Source organism: Triturus cristatus, chromosome 2_1 (genome assembly GCF_964204655.1).
Source record: "Triturus cristatus chromosome 2_1, aTriCri1.1, whole genome shotgun sequence".
In the NCBI taxonomy this organism is placed as follows: Eukaryota; Metazoa; Chordata; class Amphibia; order Caudata; family Salamandridae; genus Triturus; species Triturus cristatus.
The window spans coordinates 681,917,804-681,940,846 of NC_140581.1; the positions used below are offsets into that span (position 1 = coordinate 681,917,804).

General features: G+C 44.7%; 1 protein-coding gene across 2 annotated transcripts in view; it reads left to right on the top strand.

The window, feature by feature from the left end:
* Positions 1-23,043, top strand: part of DCP2 (decapping mRNA 2) — a 330,233-nt gene that overhangs the window by 149,888 nt on the left and 157,302 nt on the right. For both annotated transcript variants that reach the window (XM_085632614.1, XM_085632615.1), the window contains exon 8: positions 20,430-20,556. In XM_085632614.1, coding sequence (XP_085488740.1) covers positions 20,430-20,556 — 127 coding nt within the window. The remainder of the gene's footprint in view (positions 1-20,429; positions 20,557-23,043) is intronic.

Sequence of the window (23,043 nt, forward strand, 5' to 3'; positions counted from 1 at the left end):
GAGGAACCCTCGTCTACAGACCCCCCGAACCCTGAGCACAGTTCAGCGACTCCATCACCGACCTCGTCAGCACACACGCCCTGGCCTCCACGGACTACATCCTCCTCGGGGACCTGAACTTCCACCTCGAGAACGACGACGACACCAACTCCTCCACCCTGATCGCCAAACTCGGACTCATACAACTCGTCACTACACCCACCCACTCCGCTGGCTACACGCTTGACCCCATCTTTTCCGCAAGCTCCCACGTCTCCTTCAACCACACCACCGAGCTCCACTGGACCGATCACCGCTGCACCCACTTCACCTTCCGGAAACCCACCACACACCACCGCACCCAACAGATGCCGCGACGCTGCTGGAGCAAAGTCACCGAAGACCAGCTTTCCACCACCCTCGCCCGGAGCCCACCAGCAGATCCGACCAATCCCGACACCGCCGCTCGCAACCTCAGACAGTGGATCAATGACTGCGTCAACACCCTTGCCCCGCTCAAGAAGCCCTCATACACCCACACCAGCAAGAAAGCCAGCTGGTTCACCGAAGACCTCCAGGCCTCCAAGCAAACCTGCCGAAAACTCGGAAAAAACTGGATCCATGAACGAACACCGGAAAGCTACACAGCCCACAAGAACACCACCCGCAGACACCACCACCTCATCGGATCCGCCAAAAGGACCTCCTTCAAAGACCGCCTAGACAACAACGCACACAACAGCAAAGAGCTCTTCAACATCGTGAAGGAACTCTCCAACCCCAGCTCCAACACCAACGACATCCCACCTTCACAAGACCTGTGCGACTCGCTGGCCACCTTCTTCCATCGCAAGATCGCAGACATCCATGACTGTTTCAACGCCGTCACCACCCCGGCAACCACTGAGACCTCCCGCGACCACCACTTGCACCAACCGCCTGCTCGCCTGGACCAACATCAACGACGACGACACCATCAAGATCATGAACACCGTCCACTCCGGATCCCCGGAAGACCCCCTGCCCACACCACATCTAAAAACAAAGCCATCAGCACCATTGCACCCCATCTCTGGAAAACCATCAACATCTGCTTCGAGACAGCGACCTTCCCGGAGAGCTGGAAGCACGCAGAGATCAACGCCTTACTCAAGAAACCCAAGGCGGACCCCAAGGACCTCAAGAACCTCCGACCCATCTCCCTGCTCCTGCTCCTGTTCCCGGCGAAGATCATCAAACAGACAGACCAGATTCCTCGAGGAGAACAGCATCCTGGACCCGTCCCAGTCTGGGTTCCGCAGCAACCACAGCAACCACAGCACCGAAACCGCCCTCATCGCTGCCACCGATGACATCAGGACCCGCCTCTACGAAGCCGGAATCCAAAGGAAGGTCCTGGGCTGGACCTCCTCCTTCCTTTTCCGGCAGAACACAGAGCGTCTGCCTCCCCCGATTTCTCGTCCCCCCCCCCCCTCCTTCCGCTGCGAAGCCACCGGGATCATCTGCGGCGTACCCCAAGGCTCATTCCTCAGCCCAACGTTGTTCAACGTCTACATGGCACAGCTCGCCCACGACGGCACGACCTCAACATAATCTCCTATGCCGACGACACCCAGCTGATCCTCTTCCCTCACCAAGGACCCCCAAACCGCCAAAACCAACCTCCACGAAGGAATGGATGAGGAACAGCCGACTGAAGCTGAACTCGGACAAGACGGAGGTCCTCATCCTCTGATCCACCCCCTCGGCCTGGGACGACTCTTGGTTGCCGACTGCACTAGGAACACCCCCAACACCCACCGACCATGCACGCAACCTAGGGGTCATCCTCGACTCTACCCTCTCCATGACGACGCAGGTCAACGCCGTCTCCTCCTCCTGCTTCAACACCCTCCGCATGCTTCGCAGGATCTTCAAGTGGAATCCCACCGAAACAAGAAGAACGTTCACCCAGGCCCTCGTCAGCAGTAGACTGGACTATGGAAACGTACTCTACGCAGGAGCCCCTACCAAACTCCTAAAATGGCTTCAACGCATCCAGAACGCCTCCGCACGCCTGATCCTCAACATCCCTCGCCGCAGCCACATCACACCCCACCTGAGAGACCTGCACTGGCTCCCTGTCAACAAGAGGATAACCTTCAAACTCCTCACCCACGCACACAAGGCACTCTACAACAACGGACCAACGTACCTCAACAGCCGACTCATCCTCTACACCCCCACCCGCCAGCTCCGCTCCGCAGATCGCACCCTCGCCACCATCCCCCGCATCCCGTAGAGTGACCGCCGGCAGCAGATCATTCTCCCACCTCGCCGCCAAGACATGGAACACCCTCCCCATCCGCCTACGGCAGGCCTTCTGACCTTCAGAAGACTTCTCAAGACCTGGCTCTTCGAACAGTAGCAGCTCCCCCCCCCCCCCCACCCCCCCCCAAGCACCTTGAGATGCTCGTGGGTATGTAGTGCGCTTTACAAATGATATGATTGATTGATTGATTGATTGATTGATTGATTTGCTTCTCATGGTAGAAACTTGCTTCCAGTTGAGGACAATACCCTCTCTACTAACAATGAACCAGGGACAAGTGCTGCATCCAGAGTCCGGGTTTCTTCACTTATCGGCCTGGCTCCTGAGTACAATGGAGAAAGTACAAACAAAACCTATCCCCTTAAGTGGAAACTAATTTGCATATGGTGCCAACAGGCCAACATACATCCACTTTCTTCTTTGCCTGAAGAGATCCTTCCATATCTTCTGCAGTTAGCGCGCTCAGGATTGGTTCACGCACCCATTAAGGTCCATTTGGTGGCCATCTCCCATTTCAGGAGATCACCCACTTAACAGTTATTATGGTCTGCCATAATAGTGAAACAATTCCTTATTTGGAGGTTTGCCACCAGTTAGGCCTCCGCCTCCACTCTGGCAACTATATGTTGTGCTCTCACCGCTTTAGAAGCATCTGTTTAAACTCATTCCCTGAGCGAATATTAAATTCCTTTCCTGGAAAGTGGCTCTCCTTGTAGCTTTGACCTCTGCCAGACGTGTCAACAAGATCCAAGTACTCGCCATCTGGAGCCTTTCTTGCAAATTAGGGACAATAGGGTGATCCTTCGCACAAACCCTAAGTTTATTTTTAAAGTCCTCTTCAGACATTCATCCCAATGAACCTGCCATCCTAAAAACATTTTTTCCAGACCCTTCAACGCCATCCAAAAGGGCACTGCACTCTTTAAACATCAAGAGGTGCGTGAAGTTCTATTTAGACAAAACCAAACATTTTTGCAAGTCTAATCTTCTGTTTGTGGCTTACAGTGATCCACGGAAAGGGTATCCTTTTTCGAAACAGAGCATTGCTAGTTGGATAGCCAGCACAATTCACTTCTGCCATCAAGTAGTAGGCAAACCATTACAGACATCAGTGAACGCCCACTCTAATAGAACTATGTCTACTTGAACAGCGCTATTTTATTTGCTGGTGTGCCACTTCAAGAAATTTGCTTGAGGCTACCTGGAAAAATAGGCACACCTTTATACAGCATTACTGCTTAGAATCTGCAGTTCACCGCGACGCAGCAGTGGTTCAAGCAGTGCTAAGACATCTTTTTGAGTGAAGGTGAGCTATCTCCTCCTTCCCACCATCCCCTTACTTGTTATTTTCTCATGGTACTTGTAGATTCGAGTAAATATATTTGTGTGATTACGTACATCACTGATTGTGTGTGTGTGTGTGTGTGTGTTCGTGTGTGTGTGTGTGTGTGTGTGTGTGTTCGTGTGTGTGTTCGTGTGTGTGTGTTCGTGTGTGTGTTCGTGTGTGTGTGTGTGTGTGTGTGTGTTCGTGTGTGTGTGTTCGTGTGTGTGTGTTCGTGTGTGTGTGTTCGTGTGTGTGTTCGTGTGTGTGTTCGTGTGTGTGTGTTCGTGTGTTCGTGTGTGTGTGTGTGTGTGTTTGTGTGTTTGTGTGTGTTTGTGTGTGTTTGTGTGTGTTTGTGTGTGTTTGTGTGTGTGTGTGTTTGTGTGCGTGTGTGTGCGTGTGTGTGTGTGTGTGTGTGTTCATGTGTGTGTGTGTTCGTGTGTGTGTTCGTGTGTGTGTTCGTGTTCATCGATGCTATGTAATCCGATGCAAGCATGTGAATTTATAAAAGTTCCAATACTGGAGTAAGAAAATAAGTTACTTACCTGTAACTGTAGTTCTCCAGTATTGGAGTCTTTCATAGATTCACATGCGACCCACCCTGCTCCACTGCTTTCTCTTTGGGTGTATATCTCCTTCACTCAGGCTTTTAAAATCTGAGGGACTGGAGCTTCTCGCAGGAATGTTCTGCAGATCATGATGATTAGTTCAAACCTACGTTTGGGCTCTTTTTAAAAAATGACTAGGATATGTTACAAAACTGAAAGGCCTAGGGCCTTTCTAGTCTATGTTTAACATTGCATTGCTATTATAAGGTACCCAAGGTTCCAATACTGGATATCCACAGCTACAGGTAAGTAACTTATTTACTTCCTAACTTGGAGGCACAATGTTGACATTTTGACACACACATCTAGCCACAATTCTCTGTTAAAAACTACATTTCGGTCTTTGTGTTTTAAAGAAATTCAATTACATTTAAACATTTGGGCTAATCCATCACTTAGTTTAAGCCTTTTGAATAACCTCCTTTAAGGAATCCATGAGTTTCACTGTCTTGGCATGCAAAACAGTGTCCGGCAGGCAATTAGTTTTCCTTATTTCAGAGCAGGGTTTCAGAAAGCTGTCATGTTTATTTTGCTTATTTTAGAGTCATTTTAACCTATTATAGATGATTCCTTTTTTTGGTTTACTTTTCTCAATTTCTTATGATGTCAGTTATCTAATTTGCTCAATTTTTGGAGGTTGAGAATACTTTTTGTATAGAAGAGAGTCTCTTCCTTATAGAAGTTCTATGGTGTAAAGTCTTTGGAGGCCAAACACATAATGTGTGTGATTTGTTGTCTAGACTCTTGCACCATGGAAAAGTGAGACTTATGTATGTGTGTTTCTATATATGCATGTATTGGTATTTTATGTGGTGCAAACCTCGCTGTGAAGAACAGCGCAGTATATTATGTGAGGTTTTGGGAGCAGATCTACAAGCTTGTATATATCAAGTAGTGATTATGCAAATACATTTTGCACACATTTAGGCACAGCAAGATTAAGTGATTTGCCAAGAATCAAACAATGTTGAGTCTAGCACAGAGGCTGGGATTCAAACCTCGTTCCTCAGGTACCGAAGGCGGTGCTTGTGCCGGTAGGCCTCATCTCCACCATAATTTATTTCAGGATATGCCATGTCATGTAGGACATTGCAGGACTAAGTCAGAGCCCACCTGAGAGCTAAGCTGGGACTTTCAAAGTACAGAGAAGATGCCTTTACCTCTGGTCCCACACTTCCAATAGGGCATGGATTTTTGTCTTCCTGTTCCTATACCCTTCTTAGAGAAACCTTGCCATCACCTTTATTTTGTCATATGTTCCACTTTAGTCCATATAGTGGCATCATTTTTGACTTTGAGAACTTTGCCGGTGACCTGCTCCATACTGAAATTTACAAAAAGAAGTGATGGATGGAAAGCTTCAATTAATATCGGCCACTGGGGGTGTTTGATAGAACCACACATGCGTTTACCATTCATGCCGTTTCCACATAGTCTGTACAACGCAAGTCTTAACCACGAATATGTCTTTACCACGCATGCTTTTAGAAAGATTTATGCGTTGTCAAAGCATGTATGGTAAACACATTTCCCTGGTTATAACTAGACCCCCCAACCCCTTCCCCCACCCTGAGTCCTAAAACGACCCCCTTCCTCATGAAAACCAACACCCCCTCCTGAAAACCAACCCCCCCCCAGCCCTACAAATGTCCCTGCCTCCAGTCCTAAATACTACCCTGACCTCCCCCGAGCCCTACAAACGACCCAGCCCACCCCTCAAAACTACCGGAGCTCCCTGAGCCCTAAATACTACCCCTGAAAACGACCCCAAACCCCCCTAAAGCTACCCCGAAACCCCCACCCCTGAAAATGAACCCCCACACCCCTGTAAACTACTACAAACCCCCAGCCCTGAAAACTACCTTGAACTCCGAACTCCCACCACCCCTGAAAGCTACCTGAACCCCACACCTGAAAATGACCCCAAACCCCCATGACCCCTTAAAACTACCCCAAACCCCCACCCCTAAAAACTACCCAAAACCCTCACCACCCCTGAAAACTACCCTGAACCCCCCACCTGAGAAATCTACCCAAACCCCACCACCCCTGAAAACTACCCTGAAACCCCCACCCCTGAAAACTACCACAACCTCCCTGACCCTGTCCCAGCCCCACATACCTGTCTGTGTCCGCTTCCTGATGCTCCTTTCGAGTCCCCGCCCATTCCGAACACTAGACCGCATTTGCCTTAACTACGCATATGTGTGGTTTTAACTACGCATATGCGTGGTAAAGGCAAATTCGTTGTTTGGGCAAGCGTGGTTATGCTTGCGGGCTTCCGGAACTCGTCGCTCTGGCCGTGTAGTTCCGGATGTTTCCCCGCCACTGGTAATTACTCGCCCGTATCAGAGGCCATAATTTTTTTGCACACCGTGCCATCTTAGTTTGGACCACGCCAATTGCAAATCGGTCATGTCCTTGCTCCAGTGTGCACTGTCCAGCATGAACAGCCAAGCAACCTCTGACCGGTTTTCCCTAGTTAGGGCTCATCAGCCAGATATAGCTTGGTTCAAGTGACACTGTGAACAGGACCGACGTCTGGGCATATCCATCCCACTCAGAGCGAACCACTTAAGTATACAAAAAAGTGATGGATGGAAGGCTTGAATTCATCTCAGCCACTGATAATTACTCGTGCCGCACCCCCTTCGGTTGTTATTTTGGACACCATAATACCACCGTTTGGAAACAGCCATATGCAAATTAGTCTTGACCCTGCTCCATTGGGAATAGTCCAAAGGGAACAGTCCATACTGAGGCTTTTTTTTACCTAAGGTTTGACCTCAAGTAGTGCTTCTAGGTTGAGCCTAAATGAAGGAGGCTGTGTGTCCACCATCAGAGAATATTCATGAGAGGATCCATATTGCCATTCTCTGCCTCATAAGTAAGATGACTGTTGGATATTGGGTCACTGAGTAAGGGGGGTGAAACCCTACTCGAGCAGAATCCACAATTCCTGTCAGTGTGAAGTCACAACTAAACCCCAGGTTAACCTGTGCTTAACCCTCTGGTAGCTTAGCACAAAGCAGTCAGGCTTAACTTGGAGTCAGTGTGTAAAGTATTTATGCAGCAAGTCAAACAGTAATAAAATGAAAACACAACACAAGAAAAATCCCACACCAATTAGAAAAATATAGTTAATTTTAATAAATTTTTTGATACTAAAATCACCAAAATCTAATATGTAGAACCAGAGTGGAGAATTTTTAAAGTTTAAGGTAAAAACGAGTGCTTAAAAAAATCAAAGTGCTGACTGCGGCCATCTAGTCGTGCGAGCCAGGGTCAGAATTGAAAAATGTGTCCGAGATAGAGTTGGATACAAAAAGTGAATTTGGCCTGGTGGCGCTTACCTTCAGACTTATACTAAATTGTGAAGAAAAGTGTAAAGTTTAGTGGGGCAAGGCTGTAGGTGGTGTCTGAGCAGGGAGCGCCGTCGTCTGGGAGCCGCTCGACGAAGGTATGGTGAAGACTACTAAGTTTGGACTTAGTCTCTTGTTTGGAAGTGAAAGATCTCCAGCTGTACGTGGCTGGAGGCTGAAGCCAATGAAAGTTCCACGAGGCCAGATACTCCTTTGGCGAAGGACTGCTGAACAGGTTTTACTCCTGCGGAGAAGAACGTAACAGAAGCTGCTGCGAAGTCCGGCCTATCCGCGATGCACCTTGGCTGATAGATGAGCAGATCGGTCAGTGTTTTTTCTCAGTTCAAAGAGCAATTGTTAGCCAAAACATTTAAGTTCCAAGTTTATGACTTTGGCTCTCCGGCACCTTTAGCACCACCACCAAGGGTCCAAGACTGGAGGGGTACCACTTTGGGGAGGGGGGGGGGGGGGAGTGGTTAGGACTCACTTGGGCTAGGTCCCGATGCGGGTTCAATATGGTTGGAGCCTTATCTGTCCTTTAGACTCTGGTAGGGAGGCCAGCCATCTAGCCTTAGGAGTGACTGGTAGTCCTGAGTCCAAGTGATTAAAAGGTTCAAGCAGCAGGGCAGGCCTCTGAGGGCTCCAGGCAGCAGAGCCATCGTTCCAGGTACAGCAAAGCAGTTTTCTGGACTACACAGCAGGCAATAGCAACTGGCAGTCCTCTGAGAGTCCTTCTGCAAGTGCACTGAAGAGTGGATCTGATGGTCTCATTTTTATACCTGGTGTCTTCTTTGAAGTAGGAGAAGTTTCAAGAGTTTCAAATATGACTACACCACACCCCATAATATGCAAGCCTCTTCGATTACAACACACCGAAGCCATCTTTGCAGTGGCCAGGAAAAAATAGAATCTGCAGTGGAACGGCCAAAAAATCATCCTCACCCAAGACTACTCCAAACACACAGTGGACGTAAGGAAAGGATTTCTAGCCCAAAGAGATAGATTTAGGAAGGAAAACATCCTCTTCTCATTCATTGGCCCCACGAAGTTCAGAATCAACGACAAAGGCAGAACGCACATCTTCGAAGACCCAAATGACCTGTCCAGTTATCTACAAGGTCCAACGCTGCAAGAAATTGAATTTTCCCAAGCAAGCGCGAACAAGAGGAGAGCCTAGCCAGATCTAGGGGGTGGGGGGGGAAATGTATAAATGTATGTCATCTCATAATTCTGACTTTGCGGTCAATCTTCACTACTACTCAAACATTCACGATCTACCTCACGATCTACCTCAGACAGGCCGATACTTTCTCACACCTATCTACCTCAGGAAGGACCTACACATGGATCTTAAAACCGCCACATCGGTTTTGGAACACTAAGAGAGCGCGCCAATAAATAAAACAATGCTGAGAAAATAAGGCTGATAAGAGAACAACATAAACACTATATCCTTTCTAAGATCAATACTACAGTACTGTACAAATGTGTTTTGTATTTGTATTAACAGTGTGGGAACGCCCGTACTCCGCAAGAGGGGAACATAGCATGCTAGACAAGATGCGCTTAACTTTGAGTCCAGGGTGATTAACGCCACAGATGCATGCACATACGGACACATACTATCCCAGGGGAAGTGGAGCTGGATCTTTGCTGTCACACATCCAGAATTCTATGTGTAGGTTGCAGGGGGGTGGGAGGGAGGGATTTTTGGGGGGGGGGGTTTAAGTCTTTTTTTATGTCATGTTAGTAATGTATGTCAGGCACTCATGCTTTGTCTCCACCCACTGTACCTTTTCCTCTTTAAATCTTTCCATCTACACTTCTGCATGCAATGTAGAGAACGACAGCAGGCCACGGTAGGGAGTGGGGACGTGGGCCCAGAGAGGGTTGACACAGAAAGCACACACACAAAGTCTCAGTGAGAGTAGGAGTAATACTGTGCGGAGAAGGAAAATGGCTTTGATCAAACAACCATTACCTAGCATAATAAAATGACATCTAACTCTATGAAAACATTAACGTCCAACTCAAAGATAGTCTCCCTAAATGTTAAAGGTCTCAATCACCCAGTTAAAAGGAAAAAAATACTTGACTATTTTGCTAAAACTAAGGCAAACATCTTACTCCTACAGGAGACTAGGCTATCCCGGGACGATGCAGAACGGATTAGGGCAAGATGGGTTGGTCAGATGGCCTGCCATCCGGCGGTAGGTAAGAAACTGGGTGTGATCAATTTGATAAATAGGAACTCCAATATAATTATAGAAGATCAACAATGCGATGTAGAGGGGAGAATTCTATTAACACCGCTGAAAAGGGGGGAAGAAAACATTCATGTACTCAACATCTACGGACCAAACACGGATGACTCCGGTTTCTGGGACGGCATCTCGGAAAGGCTGGAGTCACTCCCACAAAATGACCCAACAGTGATGGCAGGTGACTTCAACATGGCGTTAGACTACACTATAGACAGACAATCACAGTGCCATACACTACCCCCGGGGGCACACATCATACTGAAAACTTTATGGAACAGATTTAATCTTAAAGACACGTGGCGACTTCAACATCCAGACACGAGAGACTACACATTTTACTCAAACCCACACAATTCATACAGCAGAATAGATTACATACTGATCACGGGTACACACACCTACTTAATAGAGCATCCAGACATAGCCACAAGAACTGTCTCAGACCACTCCTGTATCAGTCTCCTACTGTGCGGACGCCACAATGAGGACCATCCACGAAGATGGAGATTCAACAGCGATGTGGTGACAGACCAGAGCAACAGACCCAAAATAGAGATGGCCATAAAAGAATATATTAACTTTAACAAAACTACAGATATAGACCCAAAAACCATGTGGGACGCTTTGAAAGCCACAATTAGGGGGACAATTATGGACATTAAAGGCAAGATGAACAAGAACGCAAAGGCACAGTTGGATCTACTAGAAACTGATATCCAAAGACTAGAGGCAACCCATATCTCAGACTCCAGGAACGCAGGGGTACCTACAGAACTCACAAAGAAGAAATACGAATTCAACAGAATTCTGAGCGAAAGAGCGGGTCTGTGGATAAACAAATTTAAAGCAATAAACTTATGCGAGGCCAACAAAGCTGGGAAAATCCTGGCATCCTACCTAAAAACACAAACAAAGACGGCATACCATCTCCACAATCACAGACTCACAAAACATCACACACACACACAACATAAATTCTACGCACATTTAGTGTATTTTATCAGGAGCTCTACAATAAAGACCAAACGCTGGACGAAAAGGGCTGCACCGAATACCTTAACAGACTAAACCTCCCAAAAATAACACCAGAAGACGCTCTCACCCTAGGAAAAGAGATTAGTTCAGCTGAAATTGAGATGGCAGTTAAGTCCCTCAAAGCTAACCAGGCACCCGGGCCAGATGGTTACACAGCCACTTTCTATAAGACTTTCATAACTCAGCTACAACCAACTATGAGAAAAGTATTTAGCCATTGCGAGGGGGCAGGGGTGGTCTCAAATACCATGTCCGAAGCGAATATTACAGTTATCCCCAAAGAAGGCAAAAGTACCCAGTTCCCCCAAAACTACAGGCCTATCTCTTTAATTAACGTAGATTGCAAGATATATGCAAAAATCCTGGCATCAAGGCTTAATAAGGTTCTTCCACAACTTATAAGCAACACACAAGTTGGCTTCCTCAAGGCACGCATGTCACACGACAACATCAGACTTCTATGCCATATCCTCGATAGAGCGGCCAAGTCGATCAAACCTGCTGTGACCATCACACTAGACGCAGAGAAGGCGTTTGATAGGCTATCGTGGCATTTCCTAGAACAGTGCATGCAGGTTTTCAACTTGGGAAACTCCTTCACAAGGAAAGTTATGGCACTATACGATAAACCTATGGCTCGCATTGTGGTCAATGGGGCTGTCTCTGAGCCCTTCACTCTGCAAAGAGGGACAAGGCAAGGTTGCCACCCTGTCCCCCTCACTATTCTTACTAGCACTAGAGCCTCTGATTAAAGACATCGAGAACAATGAAGAGATGAAAGGGTTCTCCATCAATGATGTCACAATCAAACTAGCAGCGTATGCGGATGACATCCTTGTTGTCACAGAAAGCCCTAAAGCCTCTATCAAGGCACTCATGGAATCCATAAACAAGTATTCAGCCCACTCTGTTTATAAACTTAACAAAGACAAGTCAGAATGCAAACCACTCAACATACACACCACTAGAGACATATTGGGGGATTCGGGTCTCGCTTGGCAAACAAGTTTCGTAAAATATCTGTGCTTTTACTTTGGCAACGACCTTAAAAACACACTGGAATAAAATGAAAAAATAATGCTGGACAAAATAAAGAAGCTGCTGGAGGGCTGGTCGCCTAAATTCATTATGTGGTGGGGAAGGATTGAGACAATAAAAATGATGGTTACCCCAATGGTCAACTACCTGGCAAATATGCTCCCTCTATCTCTTACTGACGACTTCCATCGCAAAAATAGATAACATGCTAAATAACTTCATCTGGCGAGACAAAAAAACAAGGATAAGCCTTATAAAACTAAGACTGGGCAAAAAACTAGGAGGATTAAACCTGGCAGATTTTAAGACTTTCCAAACGGCCTTTTTGGAAAAACAGGGTAGCTACTGGATTCTACCAGACCAGGAATACACACCAGCTTGGCTGAGAGTAGAGAGAGCTATACTAAACGACCTCGAACCATTAGCACTACTAACAGCCAGTAAACATAAAATGGTAGTAAACCCAATACTCAAAAATACCAGAAGCGCCCTACTGAAGATAGACCAGAAGATCGAACATTGCATAAAAACTCGATCATTATGGACAAACAATAAGATAAAATACAAAGGCAAACCGCCCTCTATGAATAAGTGGAGTAAAACAGGGATCTCCCACCCTATTCAACTCGAAGAGGGAGGGAATTCCACCACTTTCAGGACGTTAAAAACCAAGCACAAATTACCAGACCTTGAACTTTATAACTTCCTAAAAATCAAAACGGCTCTGTCCAAATCGAGACTTTCTGCTACCAAGCCGTCAATCATCCAGTATATGTCGAACCTCAATAAAATAGGTCACCAGGTTTCACACATTTATAGACTCCTACGGCCGAACACATCTAAACTTAACGAGAAGACACGTAAATACTGGGAGTCGCAGCTGGGAGTTACACTGAGCGAGAAAGAAACCCAGGCACTATGGTCCTCCCCCACACAAAATAAGATAACCCTGGTATTAGCTCAGACAAAATTCCGGACACTACACAAACTACACTGGACCCCAGCGTGCCTGGCTAACCTAGGCTTGAGCACCAATGGCCAATGCTGGAATTGTAATAGCGGAAGGGGGGACCTCATATATCACTGTCCCAAAGTCAAATCATACTGGGAGAAGATCTTTGCCTTTATAAACTACATGTTAGGATGTTCCCTTATAACTGAGTTTGCCACCCTGGTAACAGCCCCTATTAGTACAGAGGCAGTCCCACAACAAGATAGCGACTTACTTGATCTCCTACTAACAGCAGGTGTAAAAATGGTTCTAAATAAATGGAAAGACACCTCCAAGGCATCGTTTAAGGGATGGCACAACTGGGTGACGTACTTTAGAGGTGCAGATACGGTGGCCCTACGAGACTCACCGTGGAGACGGCCCACCAGGAAAATGTGGACATCCCTGGACAAATACTTAGACCCCTATGAACCACCCTGAAGTTGTCTAGTATAACGACCTGGATACCAACCCTTTTAGACAATGGCGAGTAGGCTTCTTCTCTCTACGCTTTGGTCTCTTCTTCCTTGTCCCTATCTGTGCTTCCTGTGACTTTTTACGTGATCAGAGGGTGGGGGGCAGCCTAAAACGGAAACAAAAAATTGTACCTCAACTAGTACAACCTACATGAGCTGCCCTGTAACATCATGCGATACAAGTGCATTGTTTTATGTTTTAAGTTTATTTGTATTTGTTTTGTATGGCTTTCGTTTTTGACAAAATCTCAATAAAATTCTATTGAAATAAAAAAAAATAAAAAAGAAGTGCTTGACTTGAAGTTTCCTGACTCCTCTACTCTGGCTCCAAGCTGACTGCATGAACAATGCAGAGGTGACAAGTCCTTTGTGTGAAGGCAGAGCACAGCCTATTCAGTTGTAAGTGGGACTGTTTCCAGCTCCGTCCCATCCTGCCAGTTGATGCCCCATCCAGGCACACCCAATCCCTCTATTGTGTGGCCACCTGGGAGGAATAAACAAAGTCCAGTTGCTAACTACACCCAGTCATGTGGCCCAGTAACAGGCTACAGGCACCATAATAGTTGAGGCAGGACAATGCAAACTTTGTGTCATTTGAAAAGTTGTAACTTAAAATCTGACTGTATCATTCCATTAAAAAGGTTTTTCAATTACATTTTCTCAGACCCCAAACATGAACTGCTTTCCTGTACCCAAATAAACATTAGCACTTGTTTAATGTAATGAAGCAGCCCAATGTTTTACACTAGGAGTGGTTGGCCTCACAGTACTAATACACAAATTTAGGAGTTATTAACTACCAGGAAATTTAAAACCTAAAAGTGCATGCCCTATGGACTACCTTGGGTCTACTTTAGGGATGACTTGTGTACTGTAAAAGGAGAGTTTAAAGTGTGGCAAGGGGGTTATATTGCCAAGTCAAAATAGCAGTTTAATACTGCAGATAGGCTGCAATGGCAGACCTGGGGCGTGTTTTAAGGGGCTACTTAAGTGGGTGGCACAATGAGTGCTGCAGGCCCACTAGTAGCATTACATTTTCAGGCCCTGGGTATATGATATACCTATATACAAGGTACGTATAAGTAAATTAATATACCAATCCGGTGGAAGCCAGTTTTATCATGTTTCAGGGAGAGGGCACAAGCACTGGTTAGCAGTAGTAAATTGTATAGGGTCCTGGAGCCAACAAACTCGAATTCCAGCAAAAAAGTGGAGGGTAAAGGCAAAAGGTTTAGGGGTGACTGCAGAGAGGGCCAAATCCAACAATGACCCTCTCCCATCACCACGCTAGATTACCCTATTGTGGTTTTCCCTTTATAACCACAGACTACAGCAGTGCCTCCACCACTTCAGCGGCCTTGGATCTGAGGTTCCAAAACCTTTAGAAAGGGAAATGTTGCCATTCACGGCTCAGCTCATCGATGTAGACTCCATACTAGGTCAAGGCCTAGGAGATGCCACAGGCGTATAACACCAGAAAGATACGAATAGCATGTCTCGCAATTGAAAGTGTATGCCTTTAAGTCTGATTCATCTTTCTTAGAAATAATTTCTCTTGTGGACAATGTAGCTATTTGTGATCTTGTAGGGTCTGAAAGAATTGAAAACCCCCAACTAGGTAATGAGTACACGAGAAAATAAGGTATATAACCAATGCATAATCTTGTAACAGTAATCACCATCTATTCTGAGATAGTATTGTGCACACTAGACTGACACTTATTCAGTCTGTGAAGGGCGGTTCAGCAACACGAATATCGGCAGATTTACTTCTGGGGAAATTTAATGCAGCTGTATAAGCATATTGTCTTAGGCTTTAAAGGATTCCACAAGTGGACTGGTTAAGGTAGAAAATTATGTAGTACAGAATTTTCACTGGTTAACAAATTGTATTTTATTAGAAATTGCTTGTCTCCTCTTGATTTCATACCAAAGTGCATATTTGCAAATACAATCATATTTCTGGGGTTCCCATATTGAATTGCCGGATATTAAGGGATAAATTAGCTAGATAAGAGGACCATTGTGGTTCAAGGTTTTATTGAGCACTTTTGTGATGTAACCAGTAACCAAGGTGTGATATATCTTGAATTGATGTTGATCCTGGTCTTTGGTGCCCCTTTCTTTAACCCTCTTCATTAGCTCCCAGTTGGATCTTAACCTCTCGAAAAATGAAAGAGATTGGTTTCAGAATGGTTAGGTATTATATAATTAATGGCATGGGTGTTCCCCCAATTCCACAACATCATGCTCTTCAGTCACTGGCCGTTTTGGAGTGAGCCGAGAAGACACGGCTACTTCCCTGGTGTGCTAGACCCACCTCCTTATTACAGTGCTTTTGTTTTCCTTCTTAGTGTTTTATATGCCATTTTTTATAAGTCTTATGTTTTTTTGGCAGTGTTTCTATTCTAAAGGTGTAATATGGCTCTGCAGAACCTCCTGAATAAGGATTAAGCACCAAATCCACAAATATATTTCTGTGACTTACTCTAGACCTTCCAGGAGTAAATCATACCAGCAGATGAGGAGGGGAGAGGAGTTGGCCTAACGGCTAGGGCGTTCAACTTCGGACCTGGGGAACTGGATTCGAGTCTCGGTAATGACGCTGAACATCCTGCGATTCTGGGCAAATCACTTAATCTCTCCGTACCTAACAAAAAATGAATGTGTGTCCTCATGTAACGTAACTGGTGCTATGAAAAGCGCTCTAATGCCCTATTCGGATTCCGGTCAAGTTCGCGCTATATAAAACTCTGCAAAAAAAAAAAAAAGGGACAAAAGATTTGTGAATTTCTAAGTAGCAAAGTATGCGGGGAGATGCCAGAACGGTTCTTCTTTCTGACCCTGATCTTCAGACACTAGCTTTCTGTGTTATTCTGTCTTGATGCCCTCCCTCATGCTCAAATAGTTAAAAATTCCCTTCGCACTGCAGGCAGCACTGGCAAGATACTCTAACAAGCATTGGCATAGCCAATAGGTCTCGCCTTTGAGACCTTATAAGTGTTTAGCCATGCAACAGTTGCATAACTAAATACTTATAAGGTCCCAAAAGCGAGACCTGTTGGCTATGCAAAGCGGGCGTGCGGCCGTAAAAGTGATCACGATCAAACATCAAAGCGGCCGCTAAAGTGAAAGTAATCGTGGTAAAGCGCGGCGCGCGTGCCCGCGCACATGCACTGTAGCTCCAGGCTGGCCTGGTAGCACTTTTTGGAGCCCTCTCAATAAGTCTCGCCAGACCAGCGCATGCGCTGGGTCAGGCAAGACCTAAAAAGAATGTGATCACTTTTTTGTCTTCCCTTGTGCAGGTCTCACTGTGTGCATGGGCTCTGTCAATTCCTATCTGTCATCTTTCCTCCTTGCCTGTGTCCTTCCTCTCTGTGGCGCTTTCGGTTTTTGGGGTGTGGTGGTTCTTCCCGAAGAGGTTTAATTTTTTTAAATCTTTATTGTTGTTTGCAAAAAAACCTTTGCCTCACAATATCTGTAGTCTCTTGATGGCTGGATGCAGAGAGTGATTAACCCACACAACAAATGTGTGTCATTTTCAGGAAAAAATCAGTTCTTGCGCTGGAACTTGCTCACACTTTCTGAGAACTTATCTTCTTCGAAAAAGAGACCTGTACAGCCTTGGTCTTTGTAACTTGACTGGTTTTGCTGCAAATTGCAGTCACTGGGCTAGTAATGCCGGCCAGTACTGATGAGAAGCTATCCCCCACCATAATGGGCCCCTACCAATTTCGGAAGGGAACACTCTAGTGCATCTTTATGTGAGTTAACCATGGAAGGAAAGTACTGAGCGTATTTGTAATCCTGGTATTCTGGAAGACATTTTGAAACCTGATCTGTAACTAAGGTACTTGAGAGCCTTTTCAAACCAGATTGGGTATCAAAGGTGTTCTTTTGCCTCATAATGACACTGAACAGGATTGAACACCATGGGGTCGTAGAGCCAAACCTCCTTTTCTTCCAAATCCCTCCCGTTAGAAGTCAATCCAAGAAAACAGCCTACCCTGCCCTATGTATGTTGTACTCCAGTGGAGTGAAGGTCAGGTTAAAAAAAAGGGTGTCAACTAGCAGTCCCTTGACTAAATATACACACCAATGTACTTCAAAAACATAGTATTCACACACTCACGTTTTTAAAAAAAAATTTTGATGACCATTTATTGTTTATAAAACATGTAATGCATCACCATTAAAAACCCAATCTATTCTAGTCCCTACTTAACATTGATCAAAGCAGAGGATATAATTCCAGAAATATATATGATTTGAACAAGAACAAAGATAAAAAACCATTTGATACTATCAGTAATATAAACAGAACAAATTATTACATTACAAACACCTCGTTATGAACCAGCATAACTGAGAAAACACACATACAACAGACAGTACACTTTGTCATAAATTCACACATCCAAAAACAATACTGGGCTTTGACTGCTTGTGGGATGTTTTGGGTTCTTTATCCCTATAAGCATGTATCCGTTTCTTTGGATTGTGTGTTTCTCATAAGCGTCGACGCGTTTCGATAGGCTATTTTTAATGCCACTATCTTCCTCAAGACCATAGATAGTTGTTTTCTTTCAGTATTCTGTGCTTCTTTCGTCGTTGATGTCGTTTCTATGCCCACATCAGTCTTGTGATAAAATCTCTGTCCGTCTCTATAACTCAAATGGTATCAGGGATCGAGCCTGTGTGAAATCCTTCGTATGCCTTCCACCCCGTGTCCTTTCTTGTACTACACTGATGTTCTACCGCATTGTCCGTAATATATAAATACATTTTCTTCGACTGCAACAGCGGAAGGCTTATAGATGAGACGAGACCGTTTATGGATAAATCGTCCTTCGTATTATCGACCCCCTATGGGTCGATAATACGAAGGACGATTTATCCATAAACGGTCTCGTCTCATCTATAAGCCTTCCGCTGTTGCAGTCGAAGAAAATGTATTTATATATTACGGACAATGCGGTAGAACATCAGTGTAGTACAAGAAAGGACACGGGGTGGAAGGCATACGAAGGATTTCACACAGGCTCGATCCCTGATACCATTTGAGTTATAGAGACGGACAGAGATTTTATCACAAGACTGATGTGGGCATAGAAACGACATCAACGACGAAAGAAGCACAGAATACTGAAAGAAAACAACTATCTATGGTCTTGAGGAAGATAGTGGCATTAAAAATAGCCTATCGAAACGCGTCGACGCTTATGAGAAACACACAATCCAAAGAAACGGATACATGCTTATAGGGATAAAGAACCCAAAACATCCCACAAGCAGTCAAAGCCCAGTATTGTTTTTGGATGTGTGAATTTATGACAAAGTGTACTGTCTGTTGTATGTGTGTTTTCTCAGTTATGCTGGTTCATAACGAGGTGTTTGTAATGTAATAATTTGTTCTGTTTATATTACTGATAGTATCAAATGGTTTTTTATCTTTGTTCTTGTTCAAATCATATATATTTCTGGAATTATATCCTCTGCTTTGACTGCTAGTTGACACTTGTAAAAGTATCCTATTCCCTTGGTTTTTGAAGGGATCTCTCTCTACTTCCTTTGAATAAAAAAAAGGGTGCCCAGAGCGTTGCCAGATCTTTCTTTTGGGAGTTACTTTTTCAGTTCATAAGCAGAAGGATAATGCCGAGACAAAGTTGGTATCAATCCCCTTACTGTACCAGACAAAGAAGGTTGAACTAAACATTATTACACACTCTCCATCTTTGTATACTTCAGTATTGGATATTGCAGCCCAGTTTTCTGGCCCTCTTCATTTTTTTCTTAGAACCTATATTGGGTTTTAGATCTGACATTGGTTGGTGACCTGTATGTGGATGTGGTAAGTGCAATGGCAAGATAGGACGAGGGATCTCCCCATCAGTCAATTCACAGTAGCAGCTGTGTCAACACAAACAGCACTTCCGTGGTCAGTCCTTTATTGTTCCTTGGTGTGTCTCCAATTCAGTACCCATCTACAACAGGTACTGCTGCCTTTAAATACAGAATAACAGTTTAATTTGATTATTTGGAGCGCCACCAATCAGTGAGTGCCATAAACGATTGTAATAAAAAGTCACATAATCTGTTTAGTAATCTGTTCAAAAGTCTTCATTTGGTCTTCATTCAATAAAGATAAAAACATCCATGTTTCGTTTCTTCTTTGTGATGGAATTTCTTCAGTGCTAGTTTTCTGTCATGAGCGAAAGCATCTCCACTAGACAGGCTGTAGTCCAACGTACAGGAAATAGTGTGATATAGCGACCTTACATATACTCCTCACATGTATAGACAATGTAGTTTGCCAAGTTTGTTGACATGTTTAGTTTATTGTTTGCAAACATTGTAGTAGACCTGGTTTTGTGTACTCTATGTAAGTGGTGAACTGTCTGAGTATTTGAAAGGTGTGATAATTATTCCCTCCAAACGCCGAGTTTCAGCATGTTCTTGACTGAGATGTTGAGGACAAGTGTGTGTAGGAATATTTGTGGACATGTGCATGCGCTGACTTGACAGATGAACATTTGCCTGTGCTTTTATGGTCATGAAAGATTATCCATTGTTCACATTTATGTTGGACATTCTGTTTCTGCTTAATAACCCAAAAATGGATGGACGATGGGTCATCAGACAAAAAACAGGCATCAAATTATTCTACATTTCTGCAGTATTTGGTTGACTTTTATTCAGCGTTTTTTAAGTTGCTCAGGATGAAAGTCTCTTTTGGCGACTCCATGCTAAATGAGAGTTACTAGTTTTGCAATTCCCCTTAACATCAGTGTATCCCTTTGACCGCTCTGCACCAACTATGGCACACTCGTAAGTTGAAGTTGGAAGGCAATTATCCCAAAAATGTTGAGTTATTTGGTAAGGGGGAGGCAAAGTTATTTAACGGAGAATAACACATGATTTCCTTTGGAGTGAGGTGTCCACCTTAACTGTAGAACCACAAGTGCACCTCCTGCTGAAAAAAAAATGCATTTAATCAAAAATGTTGTCTTCAAAGCATGTTGTTTTTTTTCTTTTCTTTTTTAGAGCCAAGCTTCGATGTAACCCGCAACCAATGACAGAAGCATCTCCAGGAGATCCTTGGGCAAAGCACAAGCAGAAAGTTTACGGTCAATCAAATGCTTCTGATACAACTGAGATATTGAAAGTAAAGGTAAGATTCAGTACAGGATATTAATCAAAGTACCACAGCCCATTGTAACATCACCTACGGACACATGCGGTTTCTAGAATTTGGTTGTACTAACATTCTGTTTAGAGTCAGTTTTAATTTTTTTAGAAGATCAAAAAATCTGCCTTTTGACACTGTGGTTGTATTTGATATTGTGCAATGGTATATTTACATTGTGTCTCTAATCTTACATTAATGACTTTAAATATTAGCCATGCAAATTTAACTGCGCTTTAGATGTAAAATGTAGCGTGGGAGACTGGTTGTTGCAATGGGATGAGGAGGGTTGTTAAGGGCTTTTTTTCCATTTCCAGTACATCGCTTAAATTGGTAGCTATAAAGCCCTTCATACTTGGGTTTTAATTCTGGTTTACCTGCATGACAAATTATATGGGCTTTTCCATATCTCTTGAATTTCTCATGTTTTATCATGAGGTAGAGTATAATAGTACAATGCTAGTATGTGTGCAATAATTGCCTTTAGTGAACACTGACAAATGCTCCAAGCTTCGATGAGTTTTGATTACAGATTTAAACAATGTTGACTGCAAAGCAACATAATACAACATACACATTTTATACAGCTACCAAAGAAAACATCTTGTTCCAAGCACCAGTCATGTCTCTAATAATGCTATGTGCATTATGCGCGCTCGTGTAAGTGAGTACAGGCTCCCATAGCAGTGGATACTACCACTATTCTAAGCATCAATGCATGGTTCAGTACAACAAAGAATAGTGTGCGAAAGGATGTCCCCGTTGTCAGGAGGCAGGTCACGGTCCCTATTCCCCATTACGTCATCTCCATCAGAATGGAATTAGTGAGGCAATGGGGCCAAGAGTATTGCAGTGTGCATGTTCGCCATTAAAGCGTCCCAATGTTTTGCAGTTGGATGTCTCCTGAGACCTAAATTGTCCTCCCTATGCAGAGCCGTACTCTCTGCTTACACCCAGTTTATAAATGTGCGCTGCCAGGCCGCAGCATGGGGGTAGGAATCAGGAGATTTCCAGGTAATTGGGCATTTGGCCAAGATTAGCCCTAGGTCAATGAATCGAGATGTGACTTTGTGTTTCTTACCCCTGCTGTACCTCCCTAAAAGGCATACCTTCCATGTGAGCACGAGAACGCTTTCTATACAATGTAACAAACCACCTGTTACAGCTTTCCAATTTTGTTTTAGCTGGAGTCAGAAAATATGGGTTTGTCAGCTGACAGCGGGGGCAAGCGGCGATTTATTTTCTTGGTGGTAAGATAGACCCAATGTGTAATATACAGTTGATTCAAACGGAACCCGGCATTCCAAAGGACAGTGACAGGGGCCTCCAACACAGCATCCCATTCCTTATCAGTAAAGGGATGGCCCAGCACTGCCTCCCATTTGCTACGTAGTGGCATGAGGGCTAGTGCTGTATGGGAGCGCAGAGATCCCGCCAACCAACGGATTAAGTGTTTACCTTGTCCTAAGATGTGTAGGTACTGTATGGTTAGGTGTGTAGGCAATTCGTTGGCTATATCTCCTCAGCTGTGTCTTAGTGCCCCAATGAGGGAAGCATATACCAAAAACTGTCCTGGAGGGAGTCCATCCTCCTTCATCAGGGTGCCATAGGGTAAGAGTGTACCATCTCTGTAGAGGTCACCCACTGTCTGGATGCCAGCAGCATCCCAGTCTGTTAGTTCCGCTCTGATAGTGAATATGTTTCCCCGCGGTGTGCCAAGTATCGCTAGCACTGGGGCATATAGGGAAGTGTGACGTGTTATATAAAGGTTCCACTTATAGCAGCGATAGGTAACCTGTACGAGTATGGGTTGTGGCAGTGGGGGCCGAGCACAAGTGTGAAAAAGCTGCAATAATTCAGATTGGCTCCATGCTGGTTTTAGCGTGGCTGTGTCTAGCAGTTGCAAAGTAGCAAGCCAACGTTCCACCCATTGCAGCTGTGCCGCTAGATAGTATTCGAAGTTGGGTACCGCAAGGCCGCCAGGATCTATCGGCTGATATAACTTTTCTAGTGCCACATTAAATCTAGATTCTTTCCAGATAACTTTCTGCATCACACCCTCGAATGACAGGAAAAATGATGTGTTGACATGCAGGGGCAAGTTTGAAAAATAATATAGGAAACTGGGGAGTGCTACCATCTTAAGTAACGCCACACAGCCCATAACCGATAAATGGAATGTTCTCCAGAACGCCATCTGGGCCTGCAATGACGTGACTTCACACCTCAAATTGCCTTCAAAGAGGTCCAGTAGTGAATGGTATATTTGCACCCCCAAATAACGAAACATGCTGACCCGCAATCCAGAAAGAGCTGCAAACTGTTGAAGTAAGTGCACAACAGCTGCGGGTACAGTGGTGACATCTCTTAAATATATGAGCAGATAGTCTGCATATAAAGAATAAAGAGACAGCATGTGACCGTTACCTAACAGTATGCCCCATTCGGGTCTGCAAGCACAAAGGTGAGCTG